Raw genomic sequence first — 23,651 nt, 5'->3', positions numbered from 1 at the left:
CATTCCTTACACACAGACTGATATATTTCAAATGTTTATTTCCTTTAATTCTGATGATTATAACTGACAGCTAAGGAAAATCCCAAATTCAGCATCTCAGAAAATTAGAATATAACTTAAGACCAATACAAAGAAAGGATTTTTAGAAATCATGGCCAAACTAAAAAGTATAAAAATGAAAAGTATGAGTATGTACAGCACTCAATACTTAGTGAAATAAATCAACTTTTTGATGATATTCTAATTACATAACCAGCACCTGTACGTGATTCTTTACGGCGCTGTGTCAAACGTGAAACTAAGATTATCACTTCAAAGCAAACAGGCTGTTTAATCTGCAACACTTACCCTCACATATGAGCTCAAGTGCTCCCGTTGCCTGGAAACCAGAGGAGGCTCCTCACTTATGATCAGGAAAAAACATGCAGGCGTGAGCAGAACAACTGTGAGGAGAACTACATTTACCAATGCCCAAATAATTGAAGGCTCAGCTGGACAAACCTTCACGCAAACAGCTCAATCAGTCCGGTCCGACTGAGCTCGAGCCGATTTAATCTAAAGGGAAAAAATGAAGTATGTAAACCCTACTATCTCAATCAGATTAAAAAATACCTTGTGCACATGTGCAGTGATGTTTGTGCATTTGTTTCCCGAGTTGATATTTGATAACAGCTGATATTTAATAATTTAAGGTTTTTATAGCATCTCACAGCATCGATATTAATGAAGAAGCTAAATCTGTGGTTGAGTTTGTAATAGCATGCTAGAATACTATTCTTAATAGTTCTGCTATATATTTATTTATATACAGAAATAGTACAAATAGCATGTTAAGTGTGCTGAAATCATACATGTGTACTAAATGCATACACTCTATACTGCATGTAATTGTTTTAAGTGTGTAATAATATATACAAATAGTATTTATGCAGATTAGATTAATAATAATACTTTCTTATTTTTTATTAATAATTAGATATAAAATTTAATTCTATAAAATATTATTTATACAGATTTTAAACCATGTATAATTCTGGTTTATATATTTTTTTAATAATTATTATAATAATAATAACAATAATAATAATAATGACAGTTGTAAATGAATGAATGAATAAATGAATAAAAATAAAAAACAGATTTATATGTTGTTTGTTATAAATAATATGATTACTTTATGATTTTTTATTATTATTATTATATTATAGAAATAAATTTAATTTAATATATATTTTTAATTAAATTGGACAAAACTTTGCAATTAATTTTAATTATAAAAATAATATATATAAATATACTGTACTGGTATTCTACACTTTACTACCAATTTACATACAACATACTGTAGAAAAAAAAAAACTAGAGTATGCAGTGTGCTAGTATTCTTGTGCTCACAGCTCAGCAGTTTTCACAGCGTTTGCATCATCACACGCTGGTCATCGATGTCTGTCTCCATCGCTCGGCTCGGACGGATGCTGCAGGCGGTGGGTCTGTGTTATGAAGACAGCGCAGGGTTTTATGAGCGTCAGTGGGAGGACAGGAGGACACACAGGGCCCTCAGAATGATGAATGTGCCGCGGCTCGCTCATATTATCCTCGGTTATTATATCAGCCCTGAATCTGCTGATATGAATCACAGCACTGTCTGCCATCACTCCACTGCCACATGCATTCATACTCATGTCAAGATACACAACGCTGCCTTCCTCTCATAAAACCAGAGACAGAGAACGAGTGAGAGAGGAGGAAATGACAAAGACATCAAAGAGAAGATGAGAGGAGGCGAACGATAGACCGCAGCTGGAAGAGATGGAGAGAAAGAGAAGAGCAAACCAAATGAGCTGCATGACAGAAACATGCACAAATATAAACAGAGATGCTGATCAACACACTGTACGTATGCGGTGTGTGTTATGTATATTTAAAGGAGCTGTAAGTAATGTCAGCTGTCCTGGAACTTCTGCTAGACACGCCCACTTCCTCAAAACTCCGCCCACAAAAATCTGAGATGGAGCCAAGCTGCCGGAAGTGACAAATTGTTGATTATTATAATTAAAATTATTTTAAACAATTTAATTAAATTAATAAATTCATTCATTACACAGTGATATAATAAATAACAAATTAGAACATAATTAAAATGTAAAAATGAACAATATTTTGTTACTATTTTACTACTACTATTCAAAGTGTTGATTATAATACTGAAAAATCTTGTTAGTTTTTTACAATTGAATTAAAAAGAAAAAATATGAATACATATTAAATAAAAATAAAATGATATAAGGGAATAATACATTTTATAATATAAGTTTTATAATATAAAATAAGTTTTATGTATTTTATCCTTATAATAAAATGAACAATAGTTGTAATGTAAGCTTACAAACAAAGTATAACCAACATACTGACATAAAAATTTAAATAAAAAAAATAAAAATGCATCCAAGATGGACAAAACTCTGATTGTTATACTGAAAATTATTGTTTTAAAAAATATTAAAGGATATTTAAAAAAAGAAATAAACAGTTAAACTATCTAATGTAATAATAAATAATAAAATAATGACTACACATTACACTACATATTTTTGAGTGATATATTTTTATCCTTTCATAGAGTCAAAATATTAATTATAATACTGAAAATGTAATCGTAAATTGATCAGAAATATTAAGTGTAAAAATTAAATGATATAATCTTATAAATTATATTAAATTACATAATTGTATTTGTATCATTATAGTAAAGTAACAAAATAAAAAATAACAAAATTCATCCAAGATGGTGGGCGATTTAGAGATAAATAATAAATATTGTTGCATTCAATAGCAAAAAATATTCAATATTTTTAGCAGTTCATCCAACACATATGCTTTGTGTTTTTGTTTATTAGAGCATTGCATCATTAGCTTAACAACAGTATGCTAATGCTAAACTCTACTGTGAGTAAAGTGTGAGTTCTGTGCGCTTCACAGCAATATTTCTGACACACACAGCTGTAAATCACTTCTTTATGAGCTTCGGTGTCAGTCAGGATCCTGTCTGTGCAGAAACACTCCGATCCTAACAAACCAATCCAGCAGGAATCAGAGCAGAGATGAGAGACAGAACAGAAGCAAATGATGGATATGTTTGCTGGTGGAAGTAGGAGGTGAGCTATAATTATCCCCTGACGAATCCAGTTTTAGCTGAAGAAAAGGAATATATCATACCGATATAACAAACAATGCAAGTGTGAGCAATAATTGTGCTATATTTGGTTGCTATCACTAATGAAATATGCTGATATTAATGCAATATTAAAAATGCCAATGCAAAAGCCGAGAAAACACAAGTGAATAGTTGAACCAGCTGACTGATTACATTAAGAATTGCAAACATTTTAGTGCAACCTTTCTGTAATGTTATGGCTGAATATGCACAGATTTATATTAGTTTCCAGAAAATAAATCTGAACACTGGATAAAGCCAGGCTCAAATATTTTCTCTTTTATTACTGCATGAATCAGAGACTACTGTCAGAAAATACATTTTCACTATATTTTTAGGAATAAAATGGTGTGATATATGAACATTATTAAATCTGAACTAACCCCTCGATAAAGAATGTTAAGAAATATATAGAAGAAAACTTTACTTCATGTAAGTACTAGAAAAACAATGTCATTGTCTATAGTCTATTCCCTACAAATGTCCCATTCTTAAATAAAGAGCTAGCGTTAATGGTTTTGTTCTTCCAGGGTTTCATCAGGACGTGTCTGACACTATAAAAGCAGACGTCTGTATGGTCTCTGTAATCGTTAACCTCAGATGGTTTAAAGATGTGCTGTTAAACCGTCAGCTTCCACTGCGAGCCATTGTGTGCTTCATGAGGACTGCAGACACTCACCACACGAGAAAGAGAAATAAAGATCGTTTTCAAGAAGCTACACAATTCCTGATGGCTTTTTTGCACTCGCTATTGGTGAGAGAGGATATGATCTGATATATCCATGACAAAAGCAAACCTGTCATTCACCATCAGCCCAAAAGAACCCCATCATTTCTGTATGAGGAACATCTGTGTGTGCTGATGAAGGGAAGTGAGGTGAGAAATGAAGCAGCGACGATTAAACCCCTTCATCAAATGCTGAAGAAAAGACAAGTGCTGGAGTTTTTTGTGTTTGATGTTTCGTAAGATTCACGGTTGACATGACCTTATTTAATATAATAAAGTGCATCAGTAACAGGTCAGATACTGAAATCAGCTCAAACTCACAAACATACTTTATCATTCAAAACAACTCAAATCTTTTTGAAGGGATGCATGGATGGATGGATGGATGGATGGATGCATGGATGGATGGATGGATGGATGGATGGATGGATGGATGCATGGATGGATGGATGGATGGATGGATGGATGGATGGATGGATGCATGGATGGATGCATGGATGGATGGATGGATGGATGGATGGATGGATGCATGGATGGATGGATGGATGGATGGATGCATGGATGGATGCATGGATGGATGGATGGATGGATGGATGCATGGATGGATGGATGCATGGATGGATGGATGGATGGATGGATGGATGGATGGATGGATGGATGAATGGATGCATGGATGGATGGATGGATGGATGGATGAATGGATGCATGGATGGATGGATGGATGGATGGATGCATGGATGGATGGATGGATGGATGGATGGATGAATGGATGCATGGATGGATGGATGGATGCATGGATGCATGGATGGATGGATGCATGCATGGATGGATGGATGGATGCATGGATGGATGGATGCATGGATGGATGAATGGATGCATGGATGGATGGATGGATGCATGGATGCATGGATGGATGGATGCATGCATGGATGGATGGATGGATGCATGGATGGATGGATGCATGGATGGAAGAATGGATGGATGGATGGATGGATGCATGGATGGATGGATGGATGGATGCATGGATGGAAGAATGGATGGATGGATGAATGGATGGATGGATGAATGAATGGATGGATGGATGGATGATGGATGGATGGATGATGGATGATGGATGGATGCATGGATGGATGATGGATGGATGGATGGATGGATGGATGGATGGATGCATGGATGGATGGATGGATGGATGCATGGATGGATGGATGGATGGATGCATGGATGGATGGATGCATGGATGGATGGATGCATGGATGGAAGAATGGATGGATGGATGCATGAATGGATGGATGCATGGATGGAAGAATGGATGGATGAATGGATGGATGGATGAATGAATGGATGGATGGATGGATGGAAGGATGGATGGATGGATGGATGAATGAATGAATGAATGGATGGATGGATGAATGGATGAATGGATGGAAGCATGGATGGACGGATGGATGGATGGATGGATTGATAGATATATAACTGAAATAAATTTGACTTTATGACAGTCAAAACTCTGGACTTCATGACAAATCAAACTGAATCACAAACTCTCCGATGCTGAAGCACAAAGTAAAGCTAATGTGTGACAGATGAATGAAGACGTCTCTCATCTCTCTGCCGCTTGAGAGCATCCAGCCACCCACAGACCGAGAGATATGAGAGCGATAGTGATCAGAGGACGGCTGTGTTCACACATATCTGTGCTTCACGTCTAATCTCTTCATCAGCACATGAAGACACAGACCAGCTGCGACCAGCCGACACAGAAATACAATCCACAAACTCAAACTGGATTCCTCAAAACCCCATCCAATCGTTTAGATGTTGCATGTTCGTTCATGAGCTTTGCATTACTCAATTACTAGTCTATTACTATCACTCATGTTGAAATGTCTAAGTATTTAAACTCAGTGTGCACCCTTACAAACTTGATTAATTCACTCACACTCAAACAAAACACCTTAACAATGGTGTAACAACGCCCTGACAACCACCCAGTATACCCTAGAAAGCGTTCTGAACCGCTGACTTTCCACAAGCAGCGCTGAGGCTGGTCTGGGATCAGGAGTGTCTCTGGAGGATCAGCTCTCCACCTGAGGACCAGCGCTGGCTTTCTGGAAAACACACAGTCCAGGGAGCTGAACAAAGCGAGGCAAGTTCAGCGTGACATTGATAAACGACACAGTGCGGGAGGACATGTGCAACCTTCCCATGAACACAAGCAAACTAGACAGATGCAGCTGCCGCACCAATAACCACACCAGAGAAGAAGAGGACGAGAGACAGACAGACTGAGAGAGAGAGAAAGAGAAGACCTCTTGTTTTAAAGATTAATAAACCAAAATTCACAAGATTCAAAGCATTTTTTAATTACTTGACTGTAACACATTTGTTTGTGAGTAAAGCTGTGAGGTGGGCGGCATGTTGGAAACATAAAAATCATGATTAATAGCAGCATTTATCTAAATATTTACTCCACCACGAAAAAAAAGTGTTGCACAGAGACTTATTTTTGGTACTTAATACAAAAATTTAGAAAAGGTAAATGCAGCTTCTCAATGTTACACTTTTTTCACAATTCTGAGGAAAAAAGTTGGAAGAGTGAACTCGATTTACGACAAAAACAATTAAAATTGTGAGATAAAAAACTGAAATGAACTTTTTTTTAAAATATATTTATTTTGTGATGAAAACACAATTATAACTTTTTTCTTGCAATTCTGACTTTATCTCATAATTATAACTTTTTTCTGGTGATAAAAAAAAAAAAGTCAGAAATAAGAAGAGATACAAATTCAGAATTTTGAGAAGGAAAGTACAAATTGTTACATTTAAACTTACAATTGTAAGAAAAAGTCAGAATTCTGAGATATAAAGCTGCAGTTAAAGCTGCGGTAGGTAACTTTTGAGGCTCTAGCGGTTAATAAACAGAACTGTTTGCGTCTTTGCGGAAGAACATCGTAGCCGGAACTACTTCTCTCTGTTTATGTCTATGAAGAATCACAAAGGTACTGGGTTACTCCGCCGCGGTATAATGATTTTCCTCAAAATTGCAAATTTGACACTTTTCTTCTCAGACATGTATTTTGTAACTGCGATTTAACACTTTTGCAAAGAAAAAAAAAAGTCTGAATTGTGTTTGTTTCCAATACGAAATAAAGTTAAAACAATTAATTACACAATTCTGACTTTTTTTCATAATTGCGAGTTTATATCTCGCTTTTCTGACTTTTTTTTTTAAAAAAAGGTAACAATTACCTTTTTATTTTATTTTTTTATTCAGTGAGTTGCGAGTTCATATGTTGCAATTTCTAATTAGGCCAAACATCTTGCAATTCTGAGAAAAAAAGAGAAAATAAGAATTTGCAATTACCTTCATTTTTTATCCCTTGCTGGAAATAAGCTTCCACACTTTTGCATAATTTGCAAATAGGTTTTTTGAAAGACAGCTCACTAAAAAATAAAGTTCAAAATGCAGTTTCGTAATACATTAACATTGCTTTTATGTATTTCTGAGCTTTACAGTTTACAGAAAGTCAAAATCTTTGACAATTTTAAGTAAGAAAGTAGATCTAATAAGTAATCCTGTACACACAGCAGTCATGACATCCTAAATAAACATTACACGAAAAAAACAGCATCTAAAGTTGCTTTTTTGGGCTGCACTATCCCTTTACAAACAAACTCATGCATATGTGCTTTTATATTAACAAAACCTCAAATGTCCAGATGAACATCAATAATTTCAGATAAAGACTTAAGAACTGAATCCATCCTTAAGCAGTGCTGTGAAAATTAGACTTAATTATTTCAAATCTTCTCAGCGTGAGAGTGACTCAAAGAACATTAGTGTTAGATTGAGGCTTTAAAAGCACCGTGTGACAGAAAGACAAAAGCTGAGAGAGGAGAAGGAATCGGCTGCGCTGTATTAAGAAGAATAAGAGCGAAGGAAAACGTGTCACTGTCAATATTCAGAAACACATCAGGAGGACAGCGCTACACAAACACACAAAAGATTCATTTACTGACTGCACTAATTAAAGCCACTTTTTGACGGACTGCTCACTTTTCATGAGAATGAGTGTGAAAATGGATGAGCTCAGATCCCCTGGATAAATTATGTTATTTTGTCTGAAAACAACAACAACAACAAAAACATGAAATAAACATTTTTAAGTTATAAAAGCCCAGTGGACTGAACTTGAGCAATGCAAAGCAAACAACATCCAAGATTAAATTCATTCATTTTCCTATTCATATTCCTATTCAAATTGCAATATATCTGTGGAAATCATGATACATTTTATTTTTCAGAATGCTTTGATGAATAGAAAGTTCAAAAGAACAGCTGGGATAAATATCTTTACGGTCACTTTTGACCAATTGAATGCATACTTGCAGAAAAAAATTACTATTTCAATAAAAAAAAAAAAAAAACATTTTGGGGGGCAAATAAAAAATTATAATTGGCCAAATAAAATTAAATAATAAAAATATAGAATATATGCAATAAAATATCAAACATATTTTGTAAAACCTTTTCATTATTAATGTACTGTCAGCATGAATATTTTGGCATCTACTATCAACTTTTACAATTCTCATTAAATGGCAAATCAATCTATAATGTAATGTTTGTACTAAAAACAGACATAGGGTAGTTTAACACAAGCATCTTGCAGCTTTAAGTGTCGGTAAAGGGATGCTTGAATCATTTCTCAGGCTGAATCTCACGGACGGTTGCATTGTAAACATGTCTTGTTGCAGAAGACAAGCATGAGCGTAAAGCATGTCTCTCATCCACACAGACCTGTCAGTGACCAGCGATGTCTTCACGAGCCCTCGGGCGCCTCAAATCAGCTCACATTTCTCTCCAGAAACACCTCATAAACCTCAATCTATAGCATAATGTCACGGGACAAGCAGCAGGATAAAGAGAGACGCCCCAGCCGCAGAAACAAGCATGTCTCCGTCCCTGCGGACACACCAAACACGTCATGATCGACTGCAAAAGAGGCTCTGGAAGCAACAGCGGACCAGATAATGAGCCGAAGATGAAATAAAACACCTTCCATTATACAGTTAGTGGCTTGTATGGATGTCACTAAGAGTTTATGAGCGCACTTTTCTGCCCTTTTCACCACTACTGAGCTGTTTTTAAGCATATTATAACACGTTTTCTGCATTTAAATGATAAATTACCAGCGAAAATGCTGTTATGCATCAGAAAGCACCAGGGTGGTAATATATTACACACTTCTGGTGCACACAGATGCCAGAATTAATAATAAAACACATTTGGTGGTTCACAAAATATAGAACGAACTACTTAATTTGAAGCTTGTACACATAAAAGTATTTCTATAATGCCTATATTTGCCTATTTACTGTAATGTTATTATTGTTTGCTAAAAACTATTCAAACTCACTTTCTTTAATTGAAATAAAGCCAAAAGAAAGTGAAATATACATATTAGAGGACAATTTTAAATGTAAAACGAAAGTAACTAAAAGTACAAAAATGAGTAAAGCTAGAATTAAACTAAAAATTAAAGAAAGAAAGAAAGAAAGAAAGAATAAAAATAATGTTAAAGGTTTAACACCTGACTTTGACTTTTGGATTTTCATTCCAAAAAATGAAATATAATGTTAGAAGAAAAACGTAAGCATTAAAAAATAAAATAAAATAATTAAATAAATAATTAATAATACCAAAATAAAATTATTTTAAGTTTAAGTAATAAAATGACTAAAGCTAAAATACAAAAATAAAAGCTAAATACAATACTTAGAATAAATACAACTAATAAAAAAGACAACAGCTTAGCAAAAACATGAAATATGAAAATATAAATAAATACTACACTGCAAAAAAAAAAGAAAATACATAAAACTAGGGCACAATGTACTGTATCATTAATAACGATACCATACTGTGTTATAACTAGAATAACGCTGATTCTAATGCATGTTAAAACCCAATGTCAGGTGTAACATCATGCATTCAATTGCATTTCATTTTTAAGGTGGAACCATCAATAGGAAAATATTGTCATTTGTTTTATCCCATTAAATGTGCAATAAACCATCATATAGAAGAGCTACTGAAATTTCCTAAAACACTTTCTGACTTTTAACCTGTAAGGATGACGAGGACGGGAAATTATACCAAATGCGTAGTGTTTTGGTTTAACACATCACTCTGAGCAGCAGCAGTTTTCAATGAGACGGCGAGAGATGAAGTGTGTGTGTGTGTGTGTGTGATTATCACTGAATCGGCCGTCCTACTTTCATCAGGCCCGGAGAGACACTCCAGCTTGTGTGATATCTCAGCGGGCGGCCCGTGCTGCCCATCGCCCGCAGGTCACACACACACACACACACACACAGATCTTCAGCTGTGTGTGTGGCTTAATGCATTCAACATGCACATATATGATGGAGAAACCAGCGAAACACACACACACACACACACAGAGCTCAGGAGAATCATTACACCGAGCAGAGGAGAGGGGCAGAGAGATGAATTATTTAACGCAGTAGCAACCAAATGAATAAACAAACAGATGAAGCGAGAGACGGCAAGCGCCTCCACTACACCCACGCCTGACAACAAACATCTTCCTGCTCCTGCATCCACACACAGACTCAAACACCGCCTGCCTTCAACAAGATCTGATGCACATCACATGAGGAGAGCATCTGAGCGACTATCACTCATCAGCTTTTAGCATTTACTGAGTAAAGCAACATTTATACACTACGAAACATGGGAGCAACATACCTAAACAGCATGCACACACACACACACACACACACACACACAAACATATATTTACATTTATATATATATAATTCAAGTGGCATGCTTTTGCATTTGATGTCTTCACACACACACACACACACACACGTATATATTTATATAGAACATATGCCCAAACATAGACTGCCTCTAAAAGGTATGCTGCCTTCTAAGATACCTTGATTTGGCAGCATCACATGTGTCCATCACAGATAAGCCAATCCCAGAATGCACTGCAACAAGCTCTGTGTAAACACATTTTCGCAGGATGGTTGAGAGTCCAGGGAAACTCTACTTCAATCCGTGCTGAAAAGTCAAATAAAATAGTACTAATAATAATTTTAACATACTCATAGAATCTGTTTTGTATTTTGTTCATTAGAACACCACTTCATTAGAATTCAAACTCTACTCAAGTCTCTGTTGGTGTGATGTGTTTTCACCTCTGTTGAGTGCTCCTGCTTCTGTGATTTCTTTAGGATGCTGCCTATTTAGGGAAAGACAGCACAGCAGCTCACTAGGTTAATAAACTTCAGAAATATTTATGTTTTAATTACCGTTGAAGAAAACTCTGTGCATGCGTAAAATTAAAAATAAGATACCGTATTTTTCGGACTATAAGTCGCACCTGAGTATAAGTCGCATCAGTCCAAAAATATGTCATGACGAGGAAAAAAACGTCGCATTTATTTAGAACCAAGAACCAAGAGAAAACAGTACCGTCTACAGCCTCGAGAGGGCGCTCTATGCTGCTCAGTGGTAGACTACAGGAGCAATGAGGAGTATAGAGCGCCCTCTAGCGGCTGTGGACGGTAATGTTTTCTCTTGGTTAATTTCTCTTGGTTCATGTCAAATTAATTTTGATAAATAAGTCGCACCTGACTATAAGTCGCAGGACCAGCCAAACTATGAAAGAAAGTGTACAATACGGTACAATACTGATTTTGGCAGCAATTAATTTATTTAAAATGGCGTTTATCATATTTGTAGTTAGGGTTATGAATAGTTATCCAGTTTCTTCTGGAATTTAAATCCTTGCAGTTTTTACATCTATCGGCTGTGTAGGATTGTGGCATCTTTGAATATTCAATGATTATGGTGAAAGACATCAAGTTGACGTCAATCTCTACATGCTTGAGCTGTTGAATGAGGCATCAACCTACACATATCTATTGCGTGGATGAGGGCAGCTGTTTTCATACACCAATGAAACCGCTATATTCTACTGGTCCAGAAGCGCCACCTGTTGTCAGAAAATGATTTAGCATTTTCAGTAAATTCGCCTGCTGTTCTTTCAGACCAATATCAAATAAACTACCCATGTTTTTATGCAGCAGACATATTGTTAATGTGAACCAGTGGATCACCAAGAATCTAATTTTTTTTAAATCCTGCAAAAAAATCCTTTCTTGATATTTGTTATTCAGGCTTACAGAAATTACTTCAAAATCTGAAGAGTGCCTGACTGAAGGTCTACAGATAGTTAAATATATAACTACTTTACATAAAAAAAATCAATTTATGTATAATTATTTTAAATGTACACACACACTTGTATTAATTAATTCTCGTATAGTCAGCCAATCAGATTGTAGCTTGTGGTTTTGAGGAAAATGCCCATCAGATGGTGCTGGCCGTGTGAGACTGAGACCCAGGTGGCAGTGTTTGGACAGAGCTCAGGTAAATGAGCTGAGCGAGTGAATCTTGAGTTATAAACACAGCTAATTAAACAGGGTTATTTAACATTTCGTATCTTCATTTGTCTCGTTCTGTCACCATCGAGTCCCAACATGCCCCTCAATTAACCCTGATGTCCAAATGCCACCAGACTGTCTTCATCCTGTGGATTCAGCACTCGAAGGCAAACAAAAGAGCGGCGCTGAGGAGGAAGACGAGCTGGGGAGCGTGTGCAAGCGGCTCCAGATCTGTTTGGAGAGGATGTGGAGCCCAACAGCGCACGTGTGCCAGCAGACGCTCGCTGCCAACGGCTCCCCGGGAGCTGAGCGACGGCCAGCCCGGCAGAAATGTGTCTAATGTGAGATAAGCTGTCGCTCCACTGAGGAGAACTCAGCTCTCGCTCGCCCACGCCTCTGTCTTTACTCTTCACATCAAGGCAGGAGGGGAAGATGGCGGTCACAAAGAGAAGAAAGAGCGGGGTGAGAGAGAGGGGGGGGGGGGAGGGGGAGAGAGAGAGAGAGAAGGGGGGGGAGATAGAGAGAGAGACAGACAGAAAGATGAACAAAATATTTATTACTCTTTTTTTACTTATAAATTACTTAACTTATACACTAATACTTATATTATATATTATACTATTTTATGTTGTATAAAAGTATATAAATAGAATTGATAAAATAAATAGAAACCAAAATATAACCATTCACTTTTCTTATATAGTTTATGTTCTTATGTTCTTATAGAGTGTGTGTGTGTGTGTGTGTGTGTGTATATGTGTACATATATTTTATATTTCAATAGTGGTGCTTTAGCTGTCAAACGTTTTTTTTTTTAAGTAAAATGAGCTCAAAGTGTAAAAAAAACAGGCTTTTTAAAGTAATTTAACCTGTTAACTGTCACTCACGTTTTTGAAGATAGACTTGAATGTGCATGATACAAACCTAAATTTTTATAATTCATGACTGAAAACATTTTGTAACATGATTTTGATGAACCATTTACATGGTAATGCAATGTCTGATTTTAAAATGGGTTTTAAAGGATGAATTTTGAGATTTTATGTTTTCAAGTGATATATAACTTCTGATGATTTCTAAAAAGTGATAGAGGAAGTCTTTTTTTTAAACAAAGGTCAAAACTCTTTTTGTAATGTAGATTTCTGAGGGTGCACTCTTGTCATAAAATAATCTATTACTTTTCCTACATAATTTTTAACAAAAAATATTGGTAAAATATATATTTGGGAGTCTTAGACCTTTCCAACGATATATAGTTTGTCAAGATTAGATTAAATTTGATTGTAATATAGTATAGTCAACGTAGCCGTCCCGTATGACAGTTAGCAGGTTAAGTAAAAGAAATACTGTAAAAAGTAATAATGAAAAAAAAAAACGTTAACGTTTTAATTACATTTTATGTTGTATAAAAATTGTAATAGTATTTAAAAATTAAATAGAAACTTTTTTTTTATGTAGGGTTAATTCAGCAAGTTAAAGACACATGATAGTACATAGGTCTGTTTCCATTTAATTGCACTTTTTATCCGCAAGGTCACATCTCATGTAAAAACCCTCATTAAATCCAATCAAGATCGTGTGAATCTCACGAAAACTTCCAGAACATCGATCTGATCTTGCTTAGATCCCCAACACAATCAGTCGGAGGAGATGATTCATGTACGATCCACATCACAAGCGTCGCAAGCATCTGCTGAACGTCAACGGGGAACGTTTGAGCTCCACACCACAGATGAGCACACGCTGAAATAATGACACCCTCCAGATGTAATCGCACACTTAGATGTCTGACGAACACCAGAAACAGAGAGAAACGAACCAAAAGAGACGGGCGGCACAGAGAGAAAGACATTTATAGATTTCAGAGGAAAGACAGAGAGAGAGAGAGACGCAGTGGTCAAGCAAAATGTTAACGGATTGATTCTTGTTAAGTGATATAAATGAGCATCTATTCAGACTGTCTGAGCTTTAAGCAAACCACCAAGACTTTCAGAGAGAAATAAACGTCATAGTCCTCCCACAACACATGGACTAATGCAGCACAATCCTGACTCAAGAGAAGACCGGAGTCTTTGAAGAAAGAAAGCATTTAAGACCTTTCTGAAGCTACAGAAAACCTTCTCGACTAAACCAAAGCTACAGTCTGACTCACAGTGAACGCTGCACATTAATACTAGTCTCAATATTACAAAGATGCTTCATTTCACAGCTAGAGTAGAACTGGTCATGTGACTCAGAGAGCCACTCTGATTGGCTGAGCTCTAATTCCTGTCACATTAATGAGTCAAACGCTTAAAACGCTCTCGGAAACTATAAAAGAATGAGTTAATCATCATAAAATGCATTTTATGAAACTATAATGCACCTCAACTACACATACAAAAAAATAAATACATTACAATAAATAATACATTTATTTAATTTAGATGCCACATCTTCATTAAACTCAACCTAAAGTGATTTTACTATCAAGATACTATTTTTTTATATATATTAAAATTCATTCTACTTTTTTAATTTCTATATAGTTTTTATAATTTTAGTTTTAGTTAGTTATTTTAGTACATCAAGTTAAACTGAATGAAAATTAGAAATGTTGCTTTTACAACTAGTTTTCTTATATGTTATTGTTTCAAGTAACAACTTTTTCAAGTTCATGTGTTTTCGTGGTTATAATTAATTCGATTTATATGTTATACTGTATACAAATGATATTTATTTTAATTATAATAAGCCTGATTTGAAACCTGAGCTGTCTATCCTGACAGTATTTTACTACTATAATTAACTAAACTGTGTCTGAAAGTACAAATATTTTTTTGAACTGAAACAAAATCAAATATAAAAACCTTTAGTTTTAAGTTAGTTTAACTTGAATAAGTAAAATGACAAACTGTAATGAGTAAAAACTATGGCTATACTGACATAAAAACAAAAGCTAAAATTTCTACTAAACTTTAACATTATAATAAAAACAGATTCTGCATAAAAACTATAAAAAGCACCCCTCAATTTTACTAAAATAAATAACTAATTAACAGTTGCACTCCCAACCAAATGCATGTACTGTATGCTCCGTAGAAAAGGACATTTCACCACCAAAAAGTGTGCATACAAATTAAAAACACAAGCCAAAATGTGGCCAATATTTGTGTGCTGTCTGTTCCAGCTTCAGTCTGTGCTGTAATCAGTATTAAGCACTAGTCAGGGCTCTAGTGCACTTCTCAAGAGGGAGCACTAATGAGATGCTGTCTATACAGAACTATTGACAGCACTCACGTGTGAGCTTTCATTCGCTCACTTCAGTCAGGATGCGGCTCATTCACTAAAGCACTGAAACGTTCACGCCATAAAAATGGGTATAATGTTACAATATTAACTTACCAGAAATGTAGATGGTTTCATCACTCTCAAAGCATCAGAAATGGAGGATGAACGCATGATTTATGATGACACTAATGAAAAAATCAGAAAACTAGAAATGAAAAACGAGAGGAAAATGTTTTCTTCAAATCGCAATCACAATTACAGATCGCGAAGTCCACTTATGTTATTCTGTGTGCTTTTTTCTCTTTCTACAGGTTTTCTTAAGGGTTTTCCATTGTTTTCATTTTAGTTTAAGAACACCATTCATATTTTTACTTTAGTATAATTTAAAGAGGAAACCAATCCAAAGTATAGTTGACATGAGGCTTAATACTATAGAAAAGCAAGTTTTCAGCTTGTTTATTTTCATATAGAAATATGGCACGCAGTTGCTTCAAACAATGGCATAAACATCATTCCTGTTATATTAAATGCTGCGGTTTTAAAGGATAGCACATAAAACTGATGTCATGACACTAAAATGCACCTCAACTGGAAATATGCATTAAAATATATTATTAAATACAAAGACGATGAATTGAGCTCCATAATTATTATTTACCTGCACAGTGTTTTTCTTACAGATCTTACATCTTGTGTTTTTTCCAAAGGTAACGTGTGTGTGTGTGTGTGTGTTGTAAGTCAGCTGTAAAATCCATATCAACATCTTCAGACTTGTTAAAGCACGACACAAACATTCAGAAACACTGAACGAGCATCGAAGCGTGGATCACAAGAGCAAGCATCATCCAATGAAGAGAAACCAGCCGGAGCAGCAGGTGATGTCAGCGGTCATCGGTTTGAGTGATGGCTGGAGAAATCAAGTGTGTGTGTGTGTGTGTGTGTGTCTCATGAACACATCACTGCTGACGCTTATTAGTGTTCACTGACTGCAACTGTTTCTCTAAACAAACCAGTAACTAACTTATTAAAAATGCCACTGGACATGTGCTGCTGCTTTAACACACACACACACACACACACACACACCCACCCCCCCACACACACACACACACACACACACATATATATTATACAAGTTATATAACTTAAAAAATATATATTAATATAAATAAATACATCACAAATTGGGATAATCTTAAGAATCACCAATCAGTGTCTCAAAGTCTGACGCACCACAAAAATAAATAATATTAAATACAAAATTATTTATTTAATATATTATATATAAATATATAATATATGTTTATATCAAAAATTATATAATTAAAAAAATTTTTACATTTCAAGTAAATAAATAAATATACAAAAGTAATAAATTAATAAAAAAATAAACATTTCTGTTGAAGAACTGAATTTTTTATTCTACTTCTTTGAAAGTTCAATGCTTAAAGTATTTATATATATATATAAAATTATAAACCAAACCAGATCAGTCAATAAGGACTTATTAATAGAACAGGATTTTCTACGTATTAAAGACAGAATCTAGCAGACGAACACAAAGACACCAGGATGTGTGTGAAAGAAAACTACTGCCGAAGAAAATGAGATTCCTCTTTAGTCTTTACACATTGCTATTCATCTGACGTGTGCTGTGCTGCAGCGAGCCGTCCGCCGGGTCTGCGCTCTTTGTTTCATTACTGTGAGGTCAGAGGAAAACAGAGCTTTTAAGTTGTTGTTGACATTAATTAAGCCTCGTTACCACAGGCCACGGTATTCCCGGCGGCAGGAAGACGAACGCAAAGGTATTGAACACAAGCTGTCCATCACTCCAGAGACACAGAAAGCAGTTCAGCTTTAAACGTTTCATTCAAATATTAACAATAACACAATTAAGAAACACTTGGGTGAATCTCACCAAAATATGGCCAAGCATAAAGAAAGACAAAGCAATTATATACAATTTTTCTTGCATTATAACATATTTCCAAGCCTTCATCCAAGACCAGTGAACTCATTGGGCCTAAATTAATTTTCGATGAATAAAACTTGGGCGAATCTACAAATAGAGATCCTCCTAATCTTTCCTTAAACCGTCAAAGCTATTTAAAGGAAACACAGTCTTAGTTTAAATCCACTGCAGTCTGATCTTGCCAATAGTCCAGTAGAAACCCATCACAAGATCATACACGGATCCAGATCTGCATGTCAAACGATCCAGAACATTCAGATGACTTTCCTGATCCTACTGTATTGGCCTTTTTAATATTCCTCATGAATATCACCTCTGATCAAACCCAGCTCTTTAATTTCATGGTGTGCGGCCCACAATCCGGCGTGTGAACTCTTTCATCAGCATGATGCACGCCTGGGTTCATCAGCACTGATTTATTCATTGCATCAGTCATCTTTTGTTCGCACGATTGCCGAAACTTCTCAAAATGAATACAGAATAAGCATATTTTACACAATCCTTTCCATTTTCAGAGCATTTGCATTCATTTTAAAGAGAATATGTTCAAATTCCAGGCACCAACATTATGTTTAATTACAGTCCGACTAGAATCTTGAAATGCATGCAATGTTTTTTTTTTTTGCTCGTTCTGCAAAGAACACAATTTATGGAATTATAAACCTAGAATCTCAAGCATCTTTGGCTAAAAATAAGGGAGGTTAGGTATATAACTGTAAAAAACACTGCTGAAATATAGTATTGCCATGGTATAACCCATTTAAAACTATGAGTAAGATCATTTTAACCATCTTATACTATCTAGTTAACAAAAGTCATGAAACAGACCAAATTTCAACCATGTTTGTTTCAAGGACCCAGGAAAACCAGTATATTTCCTATACACCATTACCAAGTTAATCATTAAAAACATCGTTGAGCCACAGTACTTTTTCATGGCGTTCAAAAGGCAGTGTGATATTCCTGGACACTATTATGAAGATTTTACCATGGTATTCTTTGACAAACCCATTCAGTACCATGGTATAAATCAGCATTTAACACCATCAGTGATTCAGAAGCCAACCAGACGAGTTTTTACCAGGTTAAAAATCTACAGAATGGTAACTCCAGGTTTAAAACCATGGTAATGTTTTGGGCACTACAATGAAGTACGTTAAAGCATCTTATACTAAATGAATATGTCAAATAAACAATACCAAGGTACCACCAGATACCAGTTATGGCAATACCATGGTATTCTTTGTAGTGGTACCTAAAAGTACCATGATATCACCATCAAATACATGGTATTACCACCTGTCTATAAGCCCAGTGCAGTAGTATTGGTGATGAAATCCATCTCCATCATTGTGCCGTTCGGCTTCAAATGACAGTCGTTTACGAGCCTCAAACCTGTGAACGTGCGAGCACAGAACCGGGTCAAACCCACACATCTTACCGTTGTTGGATATGTGGTTCTCCACGTCGTCGCTTCCAGCTTGTCTGAGACTGGCACTAAGTTGGATGTAGAGTCCCATACAATGTAAACTCCTCAGAATCACTCCAAACGCGCCCATCACTGCTCCCTGCAAAACACTCTCTCACATCAGGTGGAAATACACGGCTTTAAGAGATAGATCCAGGTGTGGGGAGTGATTGCTGGTGGTTTTTGTCCCTGATGACAGCGGACAGGAGCGGATGAGAGGAGGATGCGTGTGTTTGCAGTCGCCCACTGATGTGATTCGAGGCTCCGCGAAGAGAAACTCCCCGGATCTAACCGATGCGGCGGAGGGAACAGCGCGAGGAGGAAGTGCGGCGGCTGTCATTGGGGAATTTCAATTAGGCGGAATAAAATCTAAGAGATTTTTTTATAGCCAACCTTTGCGATTAACGGTCAAATATCAACAGTCATCGTGGGTTGAGGTAAAATTCCATTTTAAAATGTTTCTGGCTTAAATTTAACTTATGACTTTATATTTAAGTAACCAATTGTTGATAGCAGAAGCATAACAAGATTTTTTCGTATTTATGACCAGCGCAAAACTGGTGCTTACTACTGAATATTTGATAAAGAACAAACTCTTAGAAAAAAGGGATCATGGGGTTCTATATAGAATATATACAACTCCAAAGAACCTTTTATGCTAAAAAGGTTCTATAATGACAAAAAAGAACCCTTTTGGCACAAAGGGTTCATATCTTGAATTTTGTGATCATTCACATGCATTCATAAATGCATTTGAATACTCCAATTAATGCAGTGAAAGAACGCACTCATAATGCACACACACACTAGTATGATTTCATCATGTGACTTTACATTAGCCTAGATGCTTGCACTTTTTAGGCACGATTTGTTTATTTTTTAAACATACTTGATACTGTTAAAAGGCACATCATAAAAACAAAAAATACGAGTTCACATTTCAAACCTAAAAAAGCGTGGAAAATGTAATAAGAACTAGCTACTAAATCAGTTAAAAACGCCTATCCATATACAGCTATGATTTGCGAAACCCAAACTGACTCAAATGATTCGCGAAACTGCTACGAACTCCCGAACTGATTCAAATGATTCGCGATCCCAAAATTGACTCAAATGATTCGCGATCCCTCTCCAACTCCAAAACTGGAGTGAGATGACTCAAATGATTCGCGATCCCGCTACGCACTCCCGAACTGTTTCAAATATTTTGCGATCCCCAAACTTACTCAAATGATTCGCGATCCCGCTACGAACTCCCGAACTTATTCAAATGATTCGCGATCCCGCTACGAACTCCCGAACTGCTTCAAATGATTCGCGATCCACAAACTGACTCAAATGATTCGCGATCCTGCTACGAACTCCCGAACTTATTCAAATGATTCGCGATCCCAAATTGACTAAAATGATTCGCGATCCCGCTACGAACTCCCGAACTGTTTCAAATGATTTGCGATCCCCAAATTGACTCAAATGATTCGCGAACCCGCTTTTAACTCCCAAACTGACTCAAACGATTCTCGAACCCGCGAACTCCCGAACTGATTCAAATGATTCACGATCCCGCTCCGAACTGACTCAAATGATTTGCGATCCCAATACACATAATGCTATAAAAGTGTGCACATCAAGAGAAATAAACAGCAGATGTTCATGTTAACAACTTTAACTTGAGAAAACGCTGCTAATACACATACATTTGTTAATAAAGTAAATAAAAGGAAAACATGAATGTTTTAATGCTACTGAATAAAAATAAAAGATCCACTCGAAAGTCTCTGCTCATCATGACAGGACCTGGATCAGTGAGCTGTGTCTCGGACCGATGACGTCACTTCCATGGAGGCATGCTGTACAGGCCCCCGTCCCTTGACTCCGCCCCCACGTCAAAACAGTGCCACAAAGAGTGACGTGAAGAAAAGTGAAGCGCAAAGGAAAAATGGTATCGCAAGCTCAACCTAGACTGACACGCAAATAAAGTCACATACATGGTTTTTTTCTGGGCTAAGCCCCGGATCTCCACTCACCCTAGAACCACCCCTGGTGTAAAACAATATCCAATATGGAATGATGAACATGTTACACATTAGTTTATGAAATTGTTTTTAAATAACTTCATTATGTTTAGTGGTAGTCTGATTTATTTAGATACTGGGACAAATTTTAATCTGCATCTATTTTTCAGTTATGCCACTTAATATGCTGCATATTAACTTCAACAAGTCATGTAATTACGTTGATTAAATTATATATATATATATATATATACACAATTATTTGAAGGCTGTTTAAACACATAAATACTTAATACATATTAAGTAGTAGCTACTAAACCTTTACTAAGTTTAAAATGCACATTGATAATGTTTTTTTATTTATTTATTCCTTTTCTTTTCATGAGGAAAAACAAAACGTACATATGACATTTAAACCTAGAGTCGTTTGACAGTAGCATGTGGCTAAAAAGGGCACTGGTTTTCATGCCTTTCACAATTCATGACATTATCTTAAAAACAGACCCTAGATATTATTATGATGGAAGCATAAAAAATAACATTGCACTCTTTAAAGTGCTTTATAAGTAGGCTACAGTTTAAAAACAATTGCATAGCCTATAAATACAGTATTCAGTATACAGTACCAAAAAATACAATTATGCACACTGATAGCTTTTTGTTAGAATTAAAATAAGTTTACATGTTTTTTGGGAGATAAATGCTCAGGGAATGACCTACAGAATGAATAACCCCGTTTCAGCCATTTCCTGTGACCCACACAATACTAGGATCATAAAGGGGGTGTAAAAGAATGTTCCCGCCACAGGTTTGTATCAATTTAGCCGATGCGAGAAGGTGGAAATCAGCTTTCGCAGAGCTCAACTCAATCACTCGGAAAAAGACAATTATTCCGAGCTCTCTGGGCTGTGAAATTGCTGTTGAATCACCGTTAGCGCGCCAGTGTCATAATCACTGATAAGAGATGCGTGCTGGGATACCTGCCCTTCCCGTCAATTGAAAATGCAAATAACGATCCTGAGTTTTATGCAGGTGATTTCAGAGTGAGGGTGGAAGCAGATGTTGCTCTGCGTGAGCCGCGGAGGCCTCCGACCCCGCCACGACAAACCAGAGACGAGAGTGATTGGCATTCACTACCGAACGAGAATCGCTGCGGTAATGAGCGTGTCCTTGAAGCGAGCCAGGCGCGCGCCCCGTTCTGTAGTTACCGCTCATTTGCATTTCAAGTCTGATGCATTGGCAGAGGGCATCAATAATGTTCTAGGCGCACACAATTCATCATAATGTGCAATTCAACAGATGGGTAACTGTCGCACATCACCTCCTCCAATTGTCAGCATTCCTCTACAGTATTTATGCCTCCCTCTTTCTGCAAACCATCTCCCTGGTAACGTCGAGAACTTGCAGCAATCCCTGACCTCCAGAGACGCAGGGAAATACAGAGATCTAACAAATAAAGCCGTGCTACGCCAACAGAAGCACGGAAAGGACAGCCAGAGGATATTTAATATGCCAGGAGCATTAGCCGGGAGCGGGAAAGTGGAGCTCCTCTGAGGACGAGGCCGATGGATAAACAAAAGAGAACGTGCGGAGAAAGAGTCAGCGAGATAATGACTCCGGTGCACTTGTCCCGAGGCTAAAGGACAGGAAGTTATCGCTCGAAGACGACGACGGGGCGGGAAATGAGGAGATGCGTCTAGCCTCTCGAGGTGCATGCCAGGGTTTCGGAGCCGGTCTGCGGTGGACGATGACCAAAGGGGACTCGAGGTGTCGATGTCTGATAAAGTGCAAGCTGTAATGAGACTGCGGCACTTAATTAGCTGAAAAAGTACAGCACCGCCTTTCTCTACTCGTCAAATGAAGACGATTCATCAAGGCCCAGAGCCACACAGTGATGTTTTTGTTACTACAATAATAATTTCCCAACATAATGTCTGTTTTAAAGTGCTGGCCCTACAGTGAGCATAAATCCAGTGTAATGGCCCCTCGTTCGCCCTGCCGAAGAACTCCGCTGGATTGATTCAATTTGGCTCTAGAGCTTTAACAATTATTCTCAACCTTCAGCTAAAGACTCTGTCCGTACTAAAGGAGAGCTTAGTAAGCAAACTGTGTCTATACGGCAGAACGTTCCCTGGCCGTGGCAATACATAGCCTAAGCCCACGGGAAAAGGGGAAGCAGCGATTGTAAATTAACAAGCAGATGTAAGAGAAGTTAGAAAACGAGAGAGTTGTAGCATTTTCTGGCTAGCTCAGCAGGCCTGCTATTAGCAAGGGATTGGGATTCTCTGGCTCATCGCCACTGGACAAACATCTCATTAATGGCCATTAGAATCACAGCAGCCCTATCCTCTAAAAGAAAGAGAAAGATCAAAGCTAGAGTACGAAATTAACTCTCAACAATGGCAAATAAAATGTATACATATGTACATACAGTATATAAATATATAGTTACATATTTCCCAACAGGGTTCCTCAATGGAAAAACCGGAAGTATT

The 23,651-nt window shown here is 36.6% G+C and overlaps 1 protein-coding gene across 1 annotated transcript in view; it reads right to left on the bottom strand.

The window, feature by feature from the left end:
- LOC113065809 (V-set and transmembrane domain-containing protein 2-like protein) overlaps positions 1 to 19,432 on the bottom strand; it is a 38,522-nt gene extending 19,090 nt beyond the window's left edge. Inside the window, exon 1 of the mRNA XM_026237335.1 lies at positions 19,115 to 19,432. Coding sequence (XP_026093120.1) covers positions 19,115 to 19,232 — 118 coding nt within the window. The 5' untranslated portion in view covers positions 19,233 to 19,432. The remainder of the gene's footprint in view (positions 1 to 19,114) is intronic.
- Between the last annotated feature and the right edge of the window lie 4,219 nt (positions 19,433 to 23,651).

Source organism: Carassius auratus, chromosome 48 (assembly GCF_003368295.1).
Source record: "Carassius auratus strain Wakin chromosome 48, ASM336829v1, whole genome shotgun sequence".
Classification (NCBI taxonomy): Eukaryota; Metazoa; Chordata; class Actinopteri; order Cypriniformes; family Cyprinidae; genus Carassius; species Carassius auratus.
The sequence above is the reverse complement of the archived record's forward strand: the minus strand, read 5'-3'. Positions and strand labels throughout refer to the sequence as shown.